Genomic DNA, 22,890 nt, shown 5'->3' on the forward strand with positions numbered 1-22,890 from the left:
AAGAAAATATACAGAGGGTGAAAATTACCCAAAGTCACAGGGCCAAGAACTCAGGATTCCCCTGCAGGAATGCGGAGCTCTGAGGGTCCCCTCTTTGCAGCATGTGTTCACTTCCTAGAATTTGATTTGTCTGCGAGCTTTCACACCACTGGGCTCTGGTAGCACCCAGCTCTGCTTCACTGACTGCTGTCTGCCTTGCACCCCTGTCATATAAGCACAAGCCTAGCCACCCCACAGCCACCTGAGAACTCTTAATTCTCGCTGACTGATCTGGCTGAGACAGGAGGATCATTGTTTGCAGACAGCCTCAGCTGCTTAGTGAGGCCCTCCGCAATTTAGTGAAATCCTGTTTCAAAATAAAGAATAAAAAAAATAGGGGAGGGGGTGTAGCTCGGAGGTAGAATGCCCCTGGGTTCCATCTCCAGACCCCTCCCCCCCAAATACAGTCAGTTCAAGCAAGATACATTTATGCTTTGATTTTGAAGCAGTGGCTTTGGGAGTTATTCTCTTCCAGGCACGCTTCAGGCTGGCTATCTTAAACTGATGTCTGGAACCTAAGAAATGGCTGTGGGTGCAGAAAAAGGAGAGCCACAATTTCCTGACACATCTGGGGCATGGAGGTTTGCTGGGTTGGAGGTCTGTCTTAGAAGTGACCAGAATAAGGCAAAACGCTAAAGTAGGACCATTCCTGAGCTGAATACCTCAATGTGAGAAGGCAAAGGGAGGTACTTTAAGATTGTCAGAACTTGCTGAGAGGCACAAGGATCTTTCCGGCTATTAGAGGCAAGAACTCCTTGGCCCCCATTCCCCACCGCGCACATAGTCTGTGCGCCTGCGCAGCCAGCAGCCAGCAGCCTGCGCGGGTCAACTGCCAGCGCCGGGCAACTACACATGCGCGGGGCAACTACACACGCGCGAGCCAATTGCCAGCGCAGGGCAACTGCCAGCGCCGGGCAACTGTCAGCGCGGGGCAACTACGCATGCGCGAGACAACTGTCAGCACGGGGCAACTACGCATGCGCGAGCCAATTGCCAGCGCGGGGCAACCGCCAGCGCGGGGCAATTGCGTACGAACGGGGCTTGAGTGCGCATGCGCACAGCCCTACTTTCTGGGCTTTGGCTTTTTCTGAGGTGCGGAAGATCAGCAGTCTCTGAGTCTTTCGACGACTTTTGAGGTGAAGGGAATTGGAGGTTAAAGTTGTGCGTCATAAGGGTCAAGAAGGGAAAGACCCTGCGTGGACCTTAGTTATCAAGCTGCCCGAATCCCTGGGTGGGCCAGGAGGGGTTTTTGGAAGAAAACATAAACTCTTTAACAGTAACTTCTCTCCCGTATCCAAAATGGGCCTTACCGGCCGCCATTTTAGGCAACTAAATGTCTTTGAGGGCAGGATGTGTACGTAAATTGAGCGCACCTCAGTACCACCAGACGTGTTACTGAGGCACTCAGCTCGGATTGGAAGTCGGAGTTGGGGGGCAACTAGAGCTCTCATCTAGTGGTCCAGGGAGAGGATGTGGCATTAAAAAAGACCCCAAAGCCGGGCGAGGTGGCGCAGGCTTGTAATCCCAGCATTCGGGAGGCTGAGACCGGAGGATTGCGGTTCGCGGACAGCCTCAGCTACTAGTGAGGCCCTCCGCAACTTAGACCCTGTTTCAAAATAAAGAATAAAAAGGGCAGGAGGTGTAGCTCAGAGGTTCGAATGCCCCTGGGTTCTATCCCCAGACCCGCCAAAAAAAAAAAAAAAAAAAGACCCCCAAACTGAAACAGGCACACACCTGTAATCCCAGTACTTGGGAGACTGAGACCGGAGGACCGCATGTTCAAGGACACCCTCTGCAATTTAAGGAGACCCTGTTTCAAAAAAAAAAAAAAAAAAAAAAAGGGCGCGGGGGTGGGGGGGGAGTATAGCTCAAGGTACAATCTTAAGTACCAATCCAGAAAAACAATTTTTTGTTTTATCTATATAATATTCAGAAGCAGAACAGCCCGGATAATCTCCCATAGGTTTAGGATGGAAGTTGTTTTGGTATTTTTGTGTTGAGAAACACAGAAAAAAAACAAACAGGAAAAATTGGCTTTACCTCTGTTTTGGCACCAAGAATATTTTCTAAAGGGCATACTATATCTAGTATCAAGTCCAAGATATGGAAACAGCAGAGGCAGTTCTTGGTTTCAAGTTTCCCAAGTTTTATTTTTACAATGATATTTGTGTTATTAGTTGTGTTCGTGTCTGTGTCGTCAGATTTGGAAATTGGAGCAGAAATCATTTTGGTTTATATTTTGCCTTTTTATACAATGGGCAAGTGTTTGTTGAATTGGGTTTGAAGTATGTTAGGAGGCTAAACTTGGAAAAAGTACAACAGAATTTTTTATTTTGCTACTGGGGATTGAATTTAGGGGAATTCTGCCCCCGAGCTACACCCTAGACCCATTTTTTATTCTTTTATTCGAAACAGGGTCTCACTAAGTTGCAGAGGGTCTCACAAAGTAGCTGAGGCTAGCTGCAACCTGTGTCAACCTCTCAAGTACTGGGATTACTAGTGTGTGCCATCACACCCGGCTTTATGGTTTTTTTTTTGTTTGTTTTTTTCGGTGGAACTCAGGGGCATTCTACCTCTGAGCTATACCCCCCTGGTCTATTTTTTATTCTTTATTTTGAAACAGGGGCTTACTAAGTTGCCGAGGGCCTCACTAAGTAGCTGAGGCTGTCTGTGAACTGCGATTCTCCTGTCAGCCTCCAAAATGCTGGGATTACAAGTGTGTGCCATCATAACCAGCTGTTAGGAAAAAATGTATTTGATTTGTTGAAGTTATGGATTTACAGTTATTCTGGACATTAAGTGAGGATTTAGTCTTTGGTTCTCTCAGATTAATGTCTAATGCAGATTAATGGCCAGAGCAGATTAATATGGCAAATTCAATATGGTGTTTTCATTCCTAAAAATTTTTGAACGTTGTAGTCCATATACCGCCTTAGAGAACTGTTTCAGAATTCTCATGATGAGTTCTTGATTCTGACATAAATTCCATAGACTCTATGAAAATCCATATATTAGGAAGTAAGGTTGTAGCTATTCTAGTCATAACTTATTTTTAATAGCGCTGAAAAATAGATTATATGTAAATTCTTATTCAGAGGGTACAGGATTCCCTAAAATATTTTTACTATCAGATTTGAACATAGTTTTAAAGCAAAATTTTCATAATTAGTAGGTTGGGAATTTTACTTTGTTGTTATTACAGTATGAGTTACAAATTTCTTTCTTTGAAGATTTAAACAACTCCATTCTGGATATTTGGAATGCTGAAGAAAAAATTGTAAACTTTGATGTAGAAGAAAATGAAGAGAAACCTGAATGAAAATTCAACTCGAAGTACAGCAGGTTTTGAACAACATTTTGTGTGTGTGTGTGGTACTCGGGATGGAACCCAGGGGCATTCTACCTCCAAGCTACACCCCAGCCTTGTTTTTTCTTTATTTTTGAAACAGGATCTCACTGAGTAGCAAAGGCTCTGACTAAGTAGCTGAGGCTGTCTGTGAACCGAGATACTCCTGTCTCAGCCTCCCAAGTATTGGGATTATAAGCATGTGTCACCACGCCTGGCTCACTATTTTTTAAATTTCTGTATTTTGTTTTTGTGATACTGGGGATGAACCCAGGACCATTCTACCTTTGAGCTACACTCCCAGCCCTATTTTTTATTCTTTATTTTGAAACAGGGTCTCACTGAGTTGCAAAGGGCCTCACTAAGTAGAGGCTGTCCACAAACCCGGATCCTCCTGTCTCACCCTCACAAATGGTGGGATTAAAAAGCATATACCACCATACCTGGCTTAAATTTTCTATATTTTGAATGTGTCATATAAAGCTTGTATAATTTGTAGATGAAACATTTTGAAATGAATTTAGAAAAGAGTAAACATTTAGTCTAACTTATTTTCTTTTTAGATCCAAGGAGACAAAATAAAACTTATTCAAGGCAAAATATTTAGTGAAAGAGGTGGGAGTCAGTCTTATCTGGTGTTCTTTCTGCAAACTCTATGTGGCTGAGTTGTCCTATGCTTTTAAACTTAAACACACACACACACACACACACACACACACACACACACACATATATATTTTTTTTGCGGGTCTGGGGATGGAACCCAAGGGCATTTGGCCTCTGAGCCATACCCCCTGCCCTATTTTTATTCTTTTTTTTTAATTTATTTTTTTTATTGGTGCACTGTATTCATACATCATAGTGGGATACAAACTTTTGTAGACATACATGCACACATCGCCCAGTCAGCCCCCACCCGATCCCCACCCCATTCTCTCCCCATCCCTCCCTCCCATGCTTGGCTTAGTGGTTGACGTCTAGTATTATAGCAATTTATCCAAAATTAAAAATGATAATCTCTCATAACAGTTTCATTTGTCTGATACTAAGCTTTTGATGACTTAAAGATAACATTTCAATATTTCTTTTTGCTTTTTTTCTTGCCAGAGAATTTTTTTTTCTTTTTAGGTGAAACTATCATATATTTATATATTTATTTTTCAGAAAAAAAATCTTATCCTAATATGGAATATGGATTCTAGATACCCAAAACGATCTTGAAAAAGAACAAAGCTAGAAGATATATATTTCTGATTTCAAACCATATAAAGCTACAATAATTGAAACAGTGTAGTACTGCACTAAAGGCAGATATATAAACCATTGGAGTTAAATACAAGCCTAGAGCTAAATTCTTCCCTATATTATCAAGTTATTTTTGACAAGGTTTCCACGAACATTTGGTGGTGTAAATAATAATCTTTTAACTAAATATTGTTGAAAAATAATAATTACATGGAAAAGAATAAAATTGGACCCTTACCTAATCCCATATACAAGTATTAACTCAAAATAGATAAAAGACCTAAATATAAATCTTAAGACTATAAACTTTTAGAAGAAAATCTGGGTCATAAAACCTCACAACATTGAAATTGGCAGTGATTTCTTGGATATGATTTCAATGGCACAGGCAACAGAAGAGTATACAAACTCCCTAAAAAATAAAAAAATATTGTATATCCAAAGACAATGTAAACAGAGTTAAAAGTTACTAATAGAATTGGATAAAATATTTCCAAATGCTATATCTGAAGGTATATTAATATTCCAACTAGAAATCCTAAAAATTAACAACAATAAAGGCAAACAATACCATTTAGAGATAGGTAAAAGACTAACATAAATAATGAATCTCCACAGATAACCAATCTTAGTTGTCTGTTGGATGGAAAGTCTTGTTTCTCTGGTTCTGGTGTGTGTTACCTATTTCTTCTTTGTAGTTAATCTCTTTGAGTATTTTCTCTAGCGCTGGTTTTGAAGACATAAATTCCTTCAGTTTCTGTTTGTCGTGGAAGCTTCTTATTTCCCCATCTAATTTGATAGAAAGTTTTGCTGGGTAGGACATTTTTGGCTGGAAGTTGTTTTCTTTCAGAGTTTGGAATATGTTACTCCATGCCCTTCTGGCTCTCATGACTTGGTTTGGGAAGTCTGGAGTGATTCTAATTGGTTTGTCTCTGAATGTCACTTGGCCCTTTGTTTTTTGTTGCCTTTAAGATTCTCTGCTTGGCTTCCACATTGGTCATTTTGACAATTATGTGGCGTGGGGATCCTCTTCTCCGATCCTGTCTAAAGGGAGTTCTATACGTTTCCTGGACCTGCGTATCGACCTCTTGCTCTATGTCTGGAAAATTTTCTGCTATTACTTCCTTGAAGAGGTTGTTGATCCCTTTGGTATCACTTTCTCTTCCCTCCTCTATTCCAATTATTCTTAGGTAAGCTCTCTTAAAATGGGCCCATATTTCTTCAATGTCAGATTCCTGCTGTTGGATATTTTTTTCTAGATTAGAAACTATGCGTTCATTTTTGGAATGATCATCTAAGAGCGAGATTCTGTTCTCCATGTGGTCTAATTGGTTGTTTGTGCTTTGAATTGAGGCCGTTACTTCATTAATTGCATCCTTTATCTCTTTTTTGCTCTCTCTGAGTTCTTTTCGAAGCACCTCTATTATTTCTACAGTTATTTTCCTGATTTGATCTTCTAGAAATCTCTGATTTTCTGTTTTATCGGGTTCTGATGTTGTGGGGTTGTGGGCATTCATTGCTCCAGTGTTATTCCTCTTTCCCATGATTTCGGAAGTTTGTGCTTTCTCTGGGTTCTTCCCTTGGGTCACTATGACTTCACTTAAGGTGCTCTGGATCTCGAGTCTGTAGTATCTCAGACCCCACTACTCCTTTACTGGGTTGTATCACAGAGTCTCTGACCCAGGGAGTCGATAGAGGCTGCTTTAAACTATGGGGGGGGGTGTGCCAGGTTGCACGTTCTTCTATGGTGTGATATCTCTGCCACCGCCACTCCCCCACTGGGTCAAGTCCCTGGAAGTACAGTACTGGGATTTCTCCTCTGTGGCCCGCAATTTGACTCACTGTTCTTGAGTTCGCAGATGTAGCTGTACTGGATTCGTTGAATTCGCTGCTGCTGCCGCCAGTGGCAATATGGCGCTGCTGCCACACCCTCGGCCGTGAGGCTGGCTTATTTCTTCTTGGTTTTGAATTCCACTCTGAGTCCTTGCAGCGTGTGCTGAGCTCAGCCCCTGGAACTTTAGATGTTCCCTGCGCTGAAAAATCCCACCTGGCTATTCCGCAGCGGCTCACCTCGGCTTGCTGTAGCCGTCCGGTGAATTCGCCGCTGCCACTGGCAGTATGGCACTGCTGCCGTGTCCTCGGGCGTGAGGCCGGTGTATCTCCTCTGTGGCTCTGAGCTCTGTTCTCAGTCCGCTTTCTCTCTGGAGCCTGGTGATTTTTTTGTTTCTCTGGTGATGGTGTTTTCTGGCTATGAAATGCGCTGATTTTGTGGTAATGGAGATTGGTTGTTAGCTGGGCTCTTAAGCCCCGCTTTTCTCGGTCGCCATCTTCCCGGAAGTCCCTTTATTCTTTATTTTGAAACTGGGTCTCACTAAGTTGCAGAGGGCCTCACTAAGTAGCTGATGCTGTCTGCGAACCGTGATCCTCTGGTTTCAACCTCCCCGAATGCTGGGATTACAAGCGTGTGCCACCACGCCCAGCTGTCTATTTTTAATTGTATTTATGGCTGACTTAATATTTCGAGATGCACATTTGCCCTCTAATAGCTTCTTCCATTTCTATTTTGCCAACTTATTAGGAAGTATAAGGACAAAGGTCAAGAGTAATAACAACCAGGGAACGAACATGATGCACAACATATTTATGATGGATATTTCTAGACATTTAATTATGCATATACATGTTAATTCATTTAATACTTTCACCAACTCTCTGAGTTAGGTTATTATCATCCTCATCATCATCATCTTTGTTTACTCTATGAAATAACAAAGTCACATAGTGGTTAAAGTACTCTATTAAGTTTCAGAACCAAGATTTGAACCTAGGAATTGGGCTCTAGAATTCTTGCTCGTAATCATTGTTATTCTGCTTCTCAGTATGTGTCATATCAGCACAGAGAGTTTAAGGAAATTGCCCATGTTTATACTTTGAAGATGTAATTCAAATTTACTTTGAAGTCATAATACCCAAGAGCCTGAACAGTTCTCCTAGCTTTCCATCAGAGAGATTTTTAGAGTCATATTCTCCCATAGTGCAGTGATGATGGATCAGATAGACAATGTTTAGTGGCAAGAGAGCTGAACTAAATTTAGAAAATGTGGGGCTTTTTGGGTTCTTCCAGTGACTTTCTTTGAAGCAATGGGCAAGAATTTTGGACCTCAAATGTTTTTGACTTTTGTCTTGGCTTGATATCCTGCTGTTCCATGGATTTGGAGAAACTGGAGGTAGTATTTTTTTCTCGTTTGGATTGGATATTATCTTTCTCTAAGGCATTCTTTTTAAAATTAGGTTACCTTTTATTATTTTACAGTATGTTTCAAAAAATGCCATTACAGTTGCCTTAACTGTTCTGTAAGACCTTCATTGAAGTTCTTTGTTTTCTGGCTGGATATAATAAACTGGATTAAGTGACCAATGCTGGCTTTCTTATTTTTATTTGTTTATTTTTGCAGTACTAGCGATGGAACTCAGGGGCATTCTACTTCCAAGCTACACTCTCAGCCCTATTTTTTATTCTTTATTTTGAAATAGGATTTCACTGAATTGCAAAGAGCCTCACTAAGTAGCTGAGGCTGTCCTTGAACCAAGATCCTCCTGTCACAACCTTCCAAATGTTGGGATTACAAGTGTGTGCTATCATGCCTAGCTTGGATTTATTTCTTTCAAAGCAGTAATTTGTGTGTTCTGTCCTTCAGTATGACTGCAGCATTTTATTATAAACTCACAAAAGTCAATACAAAGAAACACCTACTGAATAGGTTTCTGGTAGGCAATTCATGTTTTAAAATTAGACACTCTACCAAAATGGAACTATGGCATTATAGGCATTCAATTTTTGTTTTCTTCTTTCAAGTTTGTTATTTCTCTACTATTATTATTTTCTTTTCTAGCAGGAGATAGTATGTAATCACAAAGTAAGACCAAGACACTATTTATAGTTTCTTGAAACATCATGGTGGACTTAACCAAAGTCAACAGTAGTCAGTTAAACCCAGATTTGGTCACATTCAAATAGTTCCAGAGCACTTTGCTACCATATGTGCTTCCTTTTTCTCAACTGACTTTGGGTTAATCTTATTAAAATTGTAACAAATACAAATGCAAAGTTTTTGTAGAATTATATTTTTAGGGGAGAACTATTCAAATGAATATGTTTAAATTTGCAAAATGTCATTAGTAATTTTGGTTGGCAAAATTTTAAAAAGGCTCAAAAAAGGTGTGGTAGTAAAAGGCGTTTTTAACTTTTTGTTTTGTTTTGGTGGTACTGGGGTTCCTGGAAGCCCTTCTACCTCTGGGCTACACTCCCAGACCTATTTTATACTTTTTTATATTTGGAAACAGGGTCTCTTAAGCCAGCGCGGCTGGCTTAGAACCTGTGCCATCCTCCTGTCTCCGCCTCCCAAGCGTGCGCCGCCATGCCTGCCGAGACGTTTTCAACTTTTATGTATTGTTTATGAAGCAGAGAAAAATGTTCAGTAATTTATGCACAACTTGAGTTATGAAAAACTCTTCAGATAGGTCCTGAGGCTTGAGGAGGAAACAAGTTTTTCTAATCACATGCTTCCTGTAAAATATAATAAAAAGCTGCACATACATGTTTGGTTTTAATAGTGGACCCATTTTTTTAAAAAAAGTGAGGCCAAGTTGGGCGTGGTGGCGCACGCTTGTAATCCCTGCGCTTGGGAGGCTGAGACAGGAGGATCGCACAGGTTTGAGGCCAGCCTCAGCTACTTAGGCTCTCAGCAACTTAGTGAGACCCTGTTTCCAAATAAAATTGAAATAGGTCTGGGAGTATAGCCTGGAGGTAGAAAGCTTCTGGGCTCTACCCCCAGTACCACCAAAAATAAAATAAATAAAAATAAAAAGTGAGGTGGTGATGCATGCTTGTAATCTCAGCATTTGGGAGACTGAGACAGGAGGATATTGGTTCACGGACAGCCTCATGTACTTAGGCCCTTTGCAACTCAGTGAGACCCTGTTTCAAAATAAAGAATAAAAAATAGGGCTGGGGGTGTAGCTTGGAGGTAGAATGCCCCTGGATTCCATCCCCATTACCACACACACACAAAAATAAATAAATAAAAAAGTGAGCCAATTAAACAAAGGAAATCAAACCCAAAATACTTTCTTAAACAAATTCCACCTGTAGCCTCTGTCCTTTTTACCACTCAGTGGGGGTAAAATATCCAATAAAATGTAAAATGCAGCATAAATGCAATCATGTAATCTAAAAACTTTTCATGATAACTTATTGCAAATTGCACTTGATAGTTTACCACAGTGTTAAGGTAAAGCAGAAAAGAACTTTTCAGAGAAATATATGAGACTATTTAGTTTTTTTTTTTTTTTTTTTTGGTGGTACTGCGGGTGGAACCCAGAGGCTTTCTATCTCTGGGCTATACTCCCAGACCTATTTTAGATTTTATTTGGAACCAGGTTTCACTAAGTTGCTGAGAGCTTCACTTAAGTAGCTGAGGCTGGCTTCAAACCTGTGCGATCCTCCTGTCTCAGCCTCACAAGCGCGGGGATTACGAGCATGCGCCACCATGCCTGGTGATTATTTAAGATTTTAAAGAAGATTATAAAAATCACCTTGAGGACATAGAAATATAAATACTTTAACATATAACAAATTGTACATGATTACAACTAGCAATTCTATAAGTAGATATGATTATTTTCTTGTTATATACTAATTTATGGGTACATTCAATGTAGGCTGTTTGCCTGTACCATTATTCAATCAGAAAAAGAGGAACAGACAGCCATTAACTTCTAATCCACTTAAAAATGATCCAGTTGTCAGTACTGCTTCTGACAGTTATGATTTCCCTCCTCTACCAACAGGTAAGAAAAAAAATAAGGAAACAAGAACTGGGATTGTAGATAAATACTATTTTTCTATTATTGTAATGAAAATAGCCTTTTTTCCCCTTCCTTTCACTATGCAAATATAGAGATTTCTTGGCTCTTTCTGAACATTCCAGTATGAGTTTCCTTGTCTACAAGGGTGGCTTAGCATTTAAATAGAGTAGCTTAGATTCGAAGCCTTTGTTCTAATGAAGTAGTAATCTACATTGCAAAGACAGTTTTTCTCTTTCAAAACATATAAGTTTTGTAACCTATGTATTTGGTAGTGACAGAATGGAGAAACTCAATTTGCCTCAGGAATAGGAAAATGTGTTCATGGAACATAGGAAACATGGGATGATATTAGGAAGAGCAGAAGTAGAGTATTTTGTTATAGCAGCCCAAATGAACGGAATCACTAGCATCAAGTTTCCTTCTTTGTAGCTCCAACTAGCAGACGAACCAAGTTGCCATTGCTGAGAGTTTATATAGTCTTCTAGTTTTAGTTTTCAGAGGTCATTGGTTGACTGCCTTCTGTAGCTTTTTTTTTTTTTTTTTTTTTTTTTTTTTTTGGTGGTACTGGGGTTTCTGTAAACCCTTCTACCTCCGGGCTACACTCCCAGACCCATTTTATATTTTTTAATTGGAAACAGGGTCTCTTAAGCCAACAAGGCTGGCTTCAAACCAGCTTGCTCCTCCTGTCTCTGCCTCCCAAGCATGGGGATTACAAGTGTGCGCCACCACACCCAGCTCTTCTGTAGCTTTTGATTAAATCCTAGAGACAGGGAGCCTCATTAAATATAATTTAATTTAAATATAATTTAATCATTTAAGTGAGACCATTAAATCCTGGCTTAGCTTTATGTTTGCGTCCTCACCTCTGAACCTCTGAATTAGCTGGGTGGTAGATTCTAGGAAACTATATTTGCTGACTTTGTACTTCCTTACAGACAAAGGCACAAGCAGCCAGACAACCTGAAATATATTGGGTACATGCTAGTTGTATACATTTAAATTTTGGGGACACACTTAAAAATTAATAGAATCTTACAAAATAGAATTTTCAAACATTTTTATATCAATATTTGTGTTGTTAATTTCATTTAGTGTGTTCCCATATACTTTAATGTAGTTCCAAAATTATATTTGGGGTATAAAAATCACATTGTTTCAATTTTTATTGGTAGAAAATTAGAAATTCACATGGACATACACAGGCCAGCATATATATATATATATATATATATATATATATATATATATATATATATATATATATATTCATGCCTGTTATATATCATGAATGTTGACCTTAAAAAATAAGTCTGAGTTACTCCATAAGGAAATGTATATCCTTCTGATTTACTGAGCCCTTTACTTACCCTCTCAATAGGATTGTTTAAGGCTCTTATATGGTATAAGGGAGAGGACCACATCATATTTTTTTTCCAAATTTTTGTTTTTATCCATTGGTTGGGCTGGGATATAACCAATGGGAAAAAGGGGGGAAATAGAAAAGACTAAAATAGAGGAAAATAGAAAATAAGGATAAGATTTAATAGTGAAATGTTTTTATTTTCCTACCATCTTTCTCTGTCTTCCTATTTGTTCATCTTTCTTATTTACACACCATGCATATGTCCCTTGTGGATTATGATGTATTTCTTGTTGTGGGGTAGAATAAAAAACTGAATTTGGCTGAATTTATGTTATAAAGCACAAGATACTAGGATTGCCTGTGGAAAAAATACATAAACAACCTTTGCTTTAAGTGCAAAGATATAAAAATAGGGCAGGCTGTGACAATTCTCCAACAAAGAGCTATTAAAGACCTTGATTATGTTTTCAAGTTTTTATACTTTCCAAGTTAAATATATATGAAATCATTATTTTAAAAGAATGCTGCCTATTTTACTTTTATCTATGTTCTTATACTTTTGAGATTGGGCCTGGGAAGCTATGAATCAAGAGTTGGCTCCTTTAATGAAAACAGTGAACACAGGGTATGTGGAAAAATAAAAACTAATGAATGTGTGTCTGTTACTGATTGATGTTATTCTTCTATGTATAGTTTATTTCTCAAATTGAAAAAAAATTATATTTAATGAGACATTATTTCCTTGAAAGGCAAGTACCATTTTCCATTTCTCATCCCCTGAGAAGTCAAAATTCTGTTCAATCAAATACTGAAAGAAGCCAAAGTGGTTGGAGGTAAGTATACTTAAAATTTCTCTTCTTCTATTCTTTTCTCTGCCCTTTCCTTTTCCATTCTCTTTTATCTCTTCTTTTCTTATGTAGTTATATTAAACATATTAGGAAATTTTTATATTAATAACTGATATTTGCATATAACCTATGCACATCCTCCTTTATACTTTTTAATCTCTAGATTACATATAATAGCTAAAACAATGTAAATGCTATGCAAATAGTTTTTCTGTATTGCTTAAGGAATAATGGCAGGGGGAAAGTATTTGTTCAGTACTGATGCATTTTTTTCCAAATACTTTGGAGCTGTTGTTGGTTGAATCTGTAAATGTGGAACCTGTGGATATAGAAGTTTGGTTTTGTCTATGTATTTGCTTTTACCAGTAAGCATCTTTTTCAGCCTGAGAAACTCTCTTTAGCATTTTTTGCAGTATGTAACCTATTGAGATTTTTAAGCTCCTTGGTTATTGCTGGGCAACCTTAACTTAAATATTTGTGAATCAGAGGTTTCCATGTTCTCAAAGGCATTTGATAAAGGGGAAGATAATTTTAGTTTGTTATAATTAGCATATCGTCTGTATGTGTGTGTGTGTGTGTGTGTGTGTGTGTGTGTGTGTGTGTGTGCACGCACATGCTCTTTTCCACTCCAACAACTTCCCTTCTTTTAGGTTATTTTGGTGGTGGCCGTCGTTGTCGTCGTCGTATTCTTCTTCTTCTTCTCCTTCTTCTTCTTCTTCTTCTTCTTCTTCTTCTTCTTCTTCTTCTTCTTCTTCTTCTTCTTCTTCTTCTTCTTCTTCTTCTTCTTCTTCTCCTCCTCCTCCTCCTCCTCCTCCTCCTCCTCCTCCTCCTCCTCCTCCTCCTTCTCCTTCTTCTTTCTTTCTTCTCCTCCTCCTTCTCTTCCTCCTCCTCTTCCCTCTCCTTTTCCTCCTCCTTCTCCTTCTCCTCCTCCTCCCCCCTCTTCCTTTCCTCCTACTCCTCCTCCCTCTCCTCCCTTCCCCCTTCTTCCTCCCCTTCCCTCCCTTCCCCCTCCCCCCTCCCTTCCTCTTCCCCTCCCCTCCCTCCCCCCTCCCCTCCCCTCCCTCCCCCCTCCCCTCCCTTCCTCTTCCCCTTCCCTCCCTTCCTCTCCCCCTCCCCTCCCTCCCCCCTTCCCTCCCTTCCTCTTCCCCTTCCCTCCCTTCCTCTCCCCCTCCCCTCCCTCCCCCCTTCCCTCCCTCCCTCTTCCCCTCCCCTCCCTCCCCCCTTCCCTCCCTCCCTCCCCCCTTCCCTCCCTTCCTCTTCCCCTCCCCTCCCTCCCTCCCCCCTCCCCTCCCCTCCCTTCCTCTTCCCCTCCCCTCCCTTCCTCTTCCCCTTCCCTCCCTTCCTCTCCCCCTCCCCTCCCTCCCCTCTTCCCCTCCCCTCCCTCCCCCCTCCCCTCCCTTCCTCTTCCCCTCCCCTCCCTCCCCCCTCCCCTCCCTTCCTCTTCCCTCCCCTCCCTTCCTCTTCCCCTCCCCTCCCTTCCTCTTCCCCTCCCCTCCCTCCCCCCTCCCCTCCCTTCCTCTTCCCCTTCCCTCCCTTCCTCTTCCCCTCTCCTCCCTCCCCCCTCCCCTCCCTTCCTCTTCCCCTCCCCTCCTTCCCTCCTCCCCTCCCCTCCTTCCCTCCTCCCCTCCCTTCCTCTTCTCCTTCTTCTTCTGTACTGGGGATAGAACTCAGTTGCATTTCCCCCTATGAGCTACAATCCCAGCCTTATTTTTTATTCTTTATTTTGAAACAGAGTTTCGCTGAGTTGCAAAGGGTCTCACTAAATAGCTGAGGCTGTGATCCTCCTGTCTCAGCCTCCCAAATGCTGGGATTACAAGTGTGTGCCACCACACTCAATTAGGCTTCTGCTTCTAAATTTTATGGTTCTCCATGATGTAGAACCCTATGTAGTCTTACTTCTAAAATAATTATGTTAACATAATTTGCAGGGTCATCACTTTTAGATATGTTACACTTATCCTTTTAAAGAATGTTAGAACAATGGATATTATAAAGGTTATAGTATAAATTTTAGAAAATGTTCTATTTTAAAATGATACCAAATATATTAATTTTTGATTCTTTATGATATTTTATTACATTTAAGGAGCTATTGTTTTTTACTGCTCTGAACTGTGAGTGTGATCTAGTAGGTTATTCAAAGAGTTTTAGGAGAAAAGAAGAATTTACCATTAAATTAAGGATATTAAGCATTGGGGCCTCATTTGCATTGTCCTCTACAAAGTTATGTCCTAGGCCAGAGAAGAAGGCAGCAACTTGGACTGAGTGTAGGCCTCACCTCAAGTGATATTTTGCCCTAGGGTCACCTGTTGTATTTTTTTTTTCTTGCAGTACTGGGAACTAGATATTCTACCTCTGAGCTACATCTCAGCTCTTTTTTATTCTTTATTTGGAGACAGGGTCTTACTAAGTTCTGGGGGGCCTCACTGAGTAGCTGAGGCTAGCTGTGAACCTGTGACCTTCTTTTCTCAGCCTCCCAAATACTGTGATTACAAACATGTACTTACCATGCCCAGCTACCTGTTGTATTTTTTTTTTTTTTTTGCAGGTCTGGGGATGGAACCCAGGGGCATTTGACCTCTGAGTTACAGTCCCTGCCCTATTTTTAATTCTTTATTTTGAAACTGGGTCTCACTGAGTTGTAGAGGGCCTTACTAAGTAGCTGAGGCTGACCGCGAACCGCGATCCTTCGGTTTCAACCTCCCCGAATGCTGGGATTACAAGCGTGCGCCACCACACCCGGCTCTACCTGTTGTATTTTGATGATGGTCTTGGGCTACCCACTTGGCTAGTGGTTGGTCAGCTCTGCCTTCACATACATTCAGCTCCAACAGTAGCCTGCACTTTGGGACCTTGATGAATATATAGATCTAACTTTATACCATAGGAAAGCATCCCAGGAAATGAGTCTTCCTTCCTCACTTAGAGCCCTCCAACACTTAGGCTTCATGGTCTAGTAAGGGTGTTGAGGACATGGTGAAGCTGGCTTTGCTTTTTTAAAAATTGATGTATTGTAATTATATATCATAGTGATGTTCAGAATGACAGATACACAAATACACACAACATTCATTGCATTTCCCTCTGGATCCCTCCAACTCCGTCTTCCCCATGGATACATATTTACATTGATACAGATAACTTCATGTATGAACAAAGGATTATTTGGATAATTTCTATCATCAGATCTCCCTTTTCTCTTCCCTTCCAAGATCCCTCATCTCCCATTTTACTAGTTTCTCCCCTCACTCATCTAAAGTCCTTGATATTTCCCATTTTCTCTCTATTATTCACATAGCAGTGAAACATATGGCCCTTGAAGCAGCATGTGTGTGGGGGGAACAAACTAGAAAGATATTTCTAGCCTTAACATAGTTATTAATAGTAATAAATAATAAGTAGTTGTGAAGCTGAAAGAAACCTTTCTAGACTACAGATAATAATTTTAGTAGTTATGAGAGAGGAAAGACAACTTGTACTTCTGTTCTATTGAAAAAAAATTACAAAATTGTTATATGAAGAGGTGATCAGTGTAGAAAAAGTCTTTATAGCAGTATATCAGGAAGTTAATAATTCTAGCAATATTTCCCTGGATATTATTTTTGTATTATTTATAATTTAAAATTTTGAAATTGTGACTTTTCTCATCATGTTTATACTTAATTTTGTACTTACTTTCCAAGTTATATAAACTTCAGGCCCCATAAAACTTAGATTTGAGTGGCTGTCATGGTCTACACCTATGATTCCAGTACTTGGAAGGCTGAGACAGAGGTTTGAGACCAGCCTCAGCAACTTTATCTAGACTCTCAGCAGCCTAGTGAGACTGTTTGAAAACCAAAAATAAAAAAGTCTGGGGGTATAGGTAAGAGGTAGAATGCCTCTGGCTTCAATCCCTAGGATCACAAAACAAAATAAACAAAAAAACTTAAATTTGTTCCTGATCACTTAGTGAACCTAGACTTTTTTTTTTTAAAACTAGTTTTTCTAAACAAGAGATGGATTGTGTTGATTGCCCTCTTGTAATACTTGTGTTATTTCCAGGAAACTTACTCAGAATTAAGAATTTGTGACTTGTATTAGTTTTTTCCTTTGGAACTTTTAAGTATCCTGCTTAGAATATAACCTTTTGATTTTGGCCTCATTAACATCATGTTCTGATCAGCTGATAAAATTCCACTTAGATTAATATAGCCAGTAAGTGCAACAGCAGGTCACAATTAGGGTTTTTCAGTTCCATAGTAAAAGCACAAAATAGCTAACAAAATAGCTATCTAATTTACCTATATTAATTTTCTTTGTGATTTAGATTTTTTTTTTTTTTTTTTTTTAGGTACTAGGGATGGAACCCAGGGGCATTCTGCTTCCGAGCTACACCCCCCATCCTATTTTTTATTCTTTATTTTGAAACAGGGTCTTAACTAAGTTGCAAAGGGCCTCACTGAGTAGCTGAGGCTGTCTGTGAACTGTTATCCTCCTCTCTCAGCCTTCCAAATCCTGGAATTACAACTGTGTGCCACCACGCCTGGCTTGTGATTTAGAATAACTGATAAACCACACTTTGATATTTTTTATTTGTAGGAAATTTAAAAATCAATGTGTAAAGAATTAAGCAAGCCGGGTGTGGTGGCACATGCTTGTAATCCCAGCATTTGGGAGGTTGAGACCTGAGGATCACGGTTCATGGACAGCCTCAGCTACTTAGTGAGGCCCTCCGCAACTCAGACCCTGTTTCAAAATAAAGAATAAAAAATTGGGCAGGGTGTGTAACTCGGAGGTCAAATGCCTCTGGGTTCCATCCCCAGACCCGCAGGAAAAAAAAAAAAAAAGAATTAAGCAAAACTTCTGATATTTTTTCCACTTGGAGCTATATGTGGAGGTTTAGTTTACCAATGTTATGTGCACATATGAATCTCACTGTCATGACAATTACAGTGCACCAATAAGACTTTTTAAAATATATACTTTGAAGCGCTGTACTCCAAGTTGGGAGACTAGTCCTCTCTTGGATCTGGACTTGTTAGTTAGTAACTTTCTATATGACTTTGGGCTTATTATTTCCTCACTTAGGCTCTGTCTTCTCATCTGGAAAGAGAAGTAATATCTTGTAGGGTTGTTGTGATGTGTTTGGAATTTCTAACTAGTTAAGTTACAAAGTAGTTTGTAAACCATAAATTGCTATATAAGTAAAATTTTCACGAATTGTTTTTTAATTAAAAAATATAAAAACAAATGACAAATGCTTCCCCCCCCCCTATGTTACATCTACAGAGATAACAACAAAAATACCAGCTTGAAAACTTGGGATAAAAGTGATTTTAGGCCTCAATGTAAAAGAACAAACCTAGTAGGAAATGATGGGAAACATTCTTATCCTATGAATTTGGGAGCTTGGCAACAAAAGCAGTCGAGATTATCTGAACCTCCTACCTTATCTCATCATGGAGAAACTGAGGTACTCAGACAAATGCATTCATCAAAAACATCTGGCTCCTCAATAAAAGGCCTAGACAAAAATAGTGCACCACAGGCATTTAGGCCCAATTTTCAACAAAATCAATTTAAGAAAAAAGCGTTCGATGATGTTCCAGAAGAAAATACTCTGAAGGTAAACATTTAAATATTAATGAATGAATGATTTATTTAAAAATATGAGGTAAATGTTTAGAAAGTTACCACAGAGGAAAGAACATTTAAAATTAATCCCATGACATTTGTTACTTGATTAGCAATATCCAATTCCATTGGAGTGGATGAACATTAGTTTCTAAATGTTTTCTTAGGGGAATTAAGTTTCCTGCTGGATTCTGGGTCTCACTGATTACTAATTATTAAAATAATGATGGCTTATTCATTGTTTGAGAAATTATTCAAGCTCTTCAATATGTTGTTCTTTTTTTTTTTCAACAGAGACCAAAAACATTTTTCTGTAAAGGGCCAGATAATATGTATTTCTGACTTTATGAGCCATACTGTCTGATAGTACATACATAAATGGGCATGGCTGTATTCCAGTAAAATTTACATAAACAGATGGTAGGTTAGATTTGGAGGATAGGCCATCATTTGCTGACCTCTGCTTTATCATCTGGTACTATTCTACCTTTCCAGCTTCATATTCCACACTGTATTAGACTCTCCAATGTGCTAGTCATTCCAGCTCTTTACATTTCTCTAAACATGGCATGCACTCTAATAAATCTCTACTTTGGTTTATATTTCTCTGTACCAGTATCTGTACTTATACCTCAGCCTCACTACTTCTCTGCACAGTGTTCTATTTATTTGTAAACGTCTTCTCTATGTGCACTTCTCATTCTCCATCATCTTTCCCTGTTCCCTGGACCAACAGATTCTTCACTGGCTCTTCTCTGTACTGTAGAAAGCTGAATCATGTTACATAGTTCATCCTGGGATTCCTTACTTGCTGGCTTCTGCTAAAAATCAGCCAATGGAAGTTACTGGGAGGATATCAAAGGGTGGGAGGAGAGGTTGTCTTTTCCCATTTTCTGCCTACTTAAAAAATGGTTTATTGATAGCAGTGTTTATGTCCCTGCATGGCATAGCACCTTCATGAGTCCAGCTTTCACAGGCTTGGTAATTTCAGTTCCTTCCCTTGTCCTTTTAGGTAGGAATGGTAACAGCTTCTTACTGTTGTTAGTCTTTGGGTATTTAGTAGCCTATGTTTGTTCTGCCCAAACGTAAGAAAAGACTGAAAAAAACAGTCTTTTCCTTTTTTATTTTTGAGTAGAAAATGTTTGCCTTATTTGAATATTTTAAAATATGGTAGTCATTAATAATAATTTATATTTCCCTTAATTCAATAATTAATTCTTAAATTATTTTTAAATTAAAGTAACTTAAAATACACATAAGTTTACCATCTTAGCCATTGTTAAGAATACAGTTTGATGGCATGTATATTCATATCATTGTGTGACCATTATTACCATCTATCTCAGAAAGTTTACTGTGTTACAAAATTGAAACTATGTATCTGTTGAGCAATTATTTTTTAGTCCCCACTTTCCCCAACTCCTGGAAACCATCATTCTGAAAAGCAGTCTTTTAAAAAATCTTTCAGGATAAATTTCATTTTTCTAGCCAGGCGTGGTGGCACATGCTTGTAATCTCCGCGCTTGGGAGGTGGAGACAGGAGGATAGTGCTGGTTCGAAGCCAGCCTTGCTGGCTGAAGATACCCTGTTTCCAAATAAAAATATAAAATAGGTCTGGAGGTGGGGTGTGGTGGCGCATGCTTGTAATCCCCGCGCTTGGGAGGCTGAGACAGGAGGATCGCACAGGTTCAAAGCCAGCCTCAGCTATTTAGGCTTTCAGCAACTTAGTGAGACCCTGTTTCCAAATAAAGTATAAAATAGGTCTGGGAGTATAGTCTGGAGGTAGAAGGCCCCTGGGCTCCACCCTCAGTACCACACACACACAAAAAAAGGTCTGGGAGTGTAGCCTGGAGGTAGAAGGGTTTCCAGGAACCCCAGTACCACCAAAAAAACAAAACCAAAAACAAAACCAAAAAAATTTCATTTTTCTAGAAATATGACTAATGTACCATGTTTTACAATGAATATCATCTTTTTTTCTTGCATATAAGAATGATAGTCACTTTAGTAACAGTGGCTCATGTAATGTTAATTTTCAACAGGAGACATTAAGATTTTAGGAGTGGGAGAATGGGGAAAAGTAAGTGTGTGTGTGTGTGTGTGTGTGTGTGTGTGTGTGTGTGTGTGTAAATGTATATATGTATATGAATATTGTAGTACTGGGGACGGAACCTAGGGGCATTATACCTCCGAGCTACACCCTCCAGCCCTATATTCTTTATTTTGAAACAGGGTCTCACTGAGTTATGAAGGGCCTCACTAAGTAGCTGAGGCTGGCCTTGAACTGCTATGTCTGGTGTCTCCTCTGGTCTCTGCCTCCTGAATTCTGGGATTACAAGCATGCGCCACCCCGCCCCCCAGCCAGTAAATAGATAAATTTTTAAAAAAGGTTCCATTCCCCACAATCCTTTTTTTCACAAAGAAAAATTTTTCTCCACCCTTGAAAATTAGTATCTTACACTATATTTTTGATTGACCTTCAAAAATGTCGAGAGCCAGGGTGGTGCACGCTTGTAACCCCAGCATTTGGGAGGCTGAAACAGGAGGATCATGGTTCAAGGACAGCCTTAGCTCCTTTAGTGAGCCCTCTGCAACTCAGTGAGACCCTGTTTCAAAATAAAGAATAAAAAATAGGAGCCGGGTGTGGTGGTGCATGCTTGTAATCCCAGCACTTGGGAGGCTGAGACTAGAGAATCGCACAGGTTCGAAGCCAGCCTCAGCTACTTAGTGAGACTCTCAGCAATTTAGTGAGATCCTTTTTCCAAATAAAGTATAAAATAGGTCTGGGAGTATAGCCCGGAGGTAGAAAAGCCCCTGGGTTCCATCCCTAGTACAAGTCCCTGGGTTTCATCCCCAGTACCACAAACAAACAAACAAACAAACAAACAAACAAACATCAAAACCAGGCATGGTGGTGCATGTTTGTAATCCAAGCATTTGGGAGGCTGAGATAGGAGGGTTTTGGTTGGTGGACAACCTCAAGTACTTAGTGTGAGGCCCTTTGCAAGTCAGCGAGACCCTGTTTAAAATAAAGAATAAAAAATAAGGCTGGAGTTGTAGTTCGGAGGTAGAATGCCCCTGGGTTCCATCCTCAGTATTGCAAAAAACAAAAACAAACAAACAAAAAACAAAAACACACACACAGAAAAAAAAACTAAACTAAATAAGTGTGTGGATAAATGCCATATAAATAAATAAATCTTTTCTGGATTGCCTCCAAGTACGGCTTGGTGTCTTCTCCAATAATGCACTAATGATGAATTTAATTTGGGGAAATAATAGTACTAAAATGTTCAGTACTTATTTTTACATATTCAAACATTTACTCTAAGGTCCTAGAATCTTTATATAAAAGTTGAAAGAATATGATGATTGAAAACAAAAAGCAAGATTTTTAATTTATTTTAATCTTTCCAAAGGATGCCACATGTCAGTTACAATTTAAGGAAAAAAATAATTCTTTAAGAATTATTTCGGCAGTCATTGAAAGCATGAAGTATTGGCATGAACATGCACAGAAAACTGTACTTCTTTTTGAAATTTTGGGTAGGTATAATATTTCAAACATACTTTAGTAATACTATTTGCATAACAGTTTTAATATCTACATGAGTACCTAGAGGATCTTGAAGAAAAATACATTTTTTTTTGTTAGTTCTTGGGCCAGTCATTGGTTTGTGTGAATTAAGTATTTAGTTATTCATGGTAGTATTCTTCTGATTCATAATATTAAAACTAGACACAGGTAATCTAATCCAATCCTTTGAGTTATTTGAGAATTGGAACAAATAAGAAAACCAAGAAGCTAGTTAGTAGCAGAAACGAATCTAGCATCCAAGACCTCTTATTCTCAAGCTGGTGTATATAAATTAAATCTTATTTTATACACTCTAAGAATAATTAAGAATACTTTACTAATAAGGGGAAATGTACTATAATTATAATCTTTTCTAAATTAGTATTTGAAAAGGAAGAATTTTATAGAATATTTCTGGAACTTTTTACCTACATGAAGAGATAAACAAGTAAGATATAGATATTTGAAACTTTTCTTTCTATTGTTTAAATCAAATTTCTGTTACTTAAATTGTGAAATAATCCAAAATACAGGAAAATATATAATAAACATTCATATGGCCATGTTTTAGAGTTTTAGATATATATATGAAGCCCCCATAATTTGTTTCTTTAGAGATAACTACTGTAGTGTCTTTCCTTTCCTACCTTTTTTTTTTCAGTATTGGGGGAGAAATCCAAGAGCATTCTACCTCCAAGATACACCCTAAGCTCTATTTTTTTATTCTTTATTTTAAAACAGGATCTCACTAAGTTGTGGAAGGTCTTACTAAGTGGCTGAGGCTGTCTGTGAACTGTGATACTCCTGTCTCCGCCTCCCAAGCGCGGGGATTACAAGTGTGCGCCACCATGCCCGGCTATATTTACATTTTTTAATGTGTGGTAGAAATAGCTTAAATTTTCATCTGGTCTTGTTTTTGATTTAGCCATAGTGTTTCTTCATTGCCTTAATGTCTACCTCTCATTAGTACTTTTTTACCCAAATAAAA

At 39.1% G+C, this 22,890-nt stretch overlaps 1 protein-coding gene across 3 annotated transcripts in view; it reads left to right on the forward strand.

Annotated features, from left to right (window-relative positions):
* Window positions 1–3,338: 3,338 nt before the first annotated feature.
* Window positions 3,339–22,890, forward strand: part of SPATA22 (spermatogenesis associated 22) — a gene marked incomplete at both ends in the record, with an annotated part of 30,067 nt that continues 10,515 nt past the window's right edge. The window contains 6 exons of one of the 3 annotated variants that reach the window (XM_080712803.1): window positions 3,339–3,381; window positions 10,352–10,480; window positions 12,426–12,486; window positions 12,611–12,694; window positions 17,981–18,317; window positions 21,745–21,871. In XM_080712803.1, coding sequence (XP_080568929.1) covers window positions 3,339–3,381; window positions 10,352–10,480; window positions 12,426–12,486; window positions 12,611–12,694; window positions 17,981–18,317; window positions 21,745–21,871 — 781 coding nt within the window. The remainder of the gene's footprint in view (window positions 3,382–10,351; window positions 10,481–12,425; window positions 12,487–12,610; window positions 12,695–17,980; window positions 18,318–21,744; window positions 21,872–22,890) is intronic. The other 2 variants (XM_080712804.1, XM_080712805.1) reach the window with 2 other exon arrangements.

The sequence above is a fragment of the Muscardinus avellanarius genome, assembly GCF_963383645.1.
Source record: "Muscardinus avellanarius genome assembly, chromosome: 16".
NCBI classification, from domain to species: Eukaryota; Metazoa; Chordata; class Mammalia; order Rodentia; family Gliridae; genus Muscardinus; species Muscardinus avellanarius.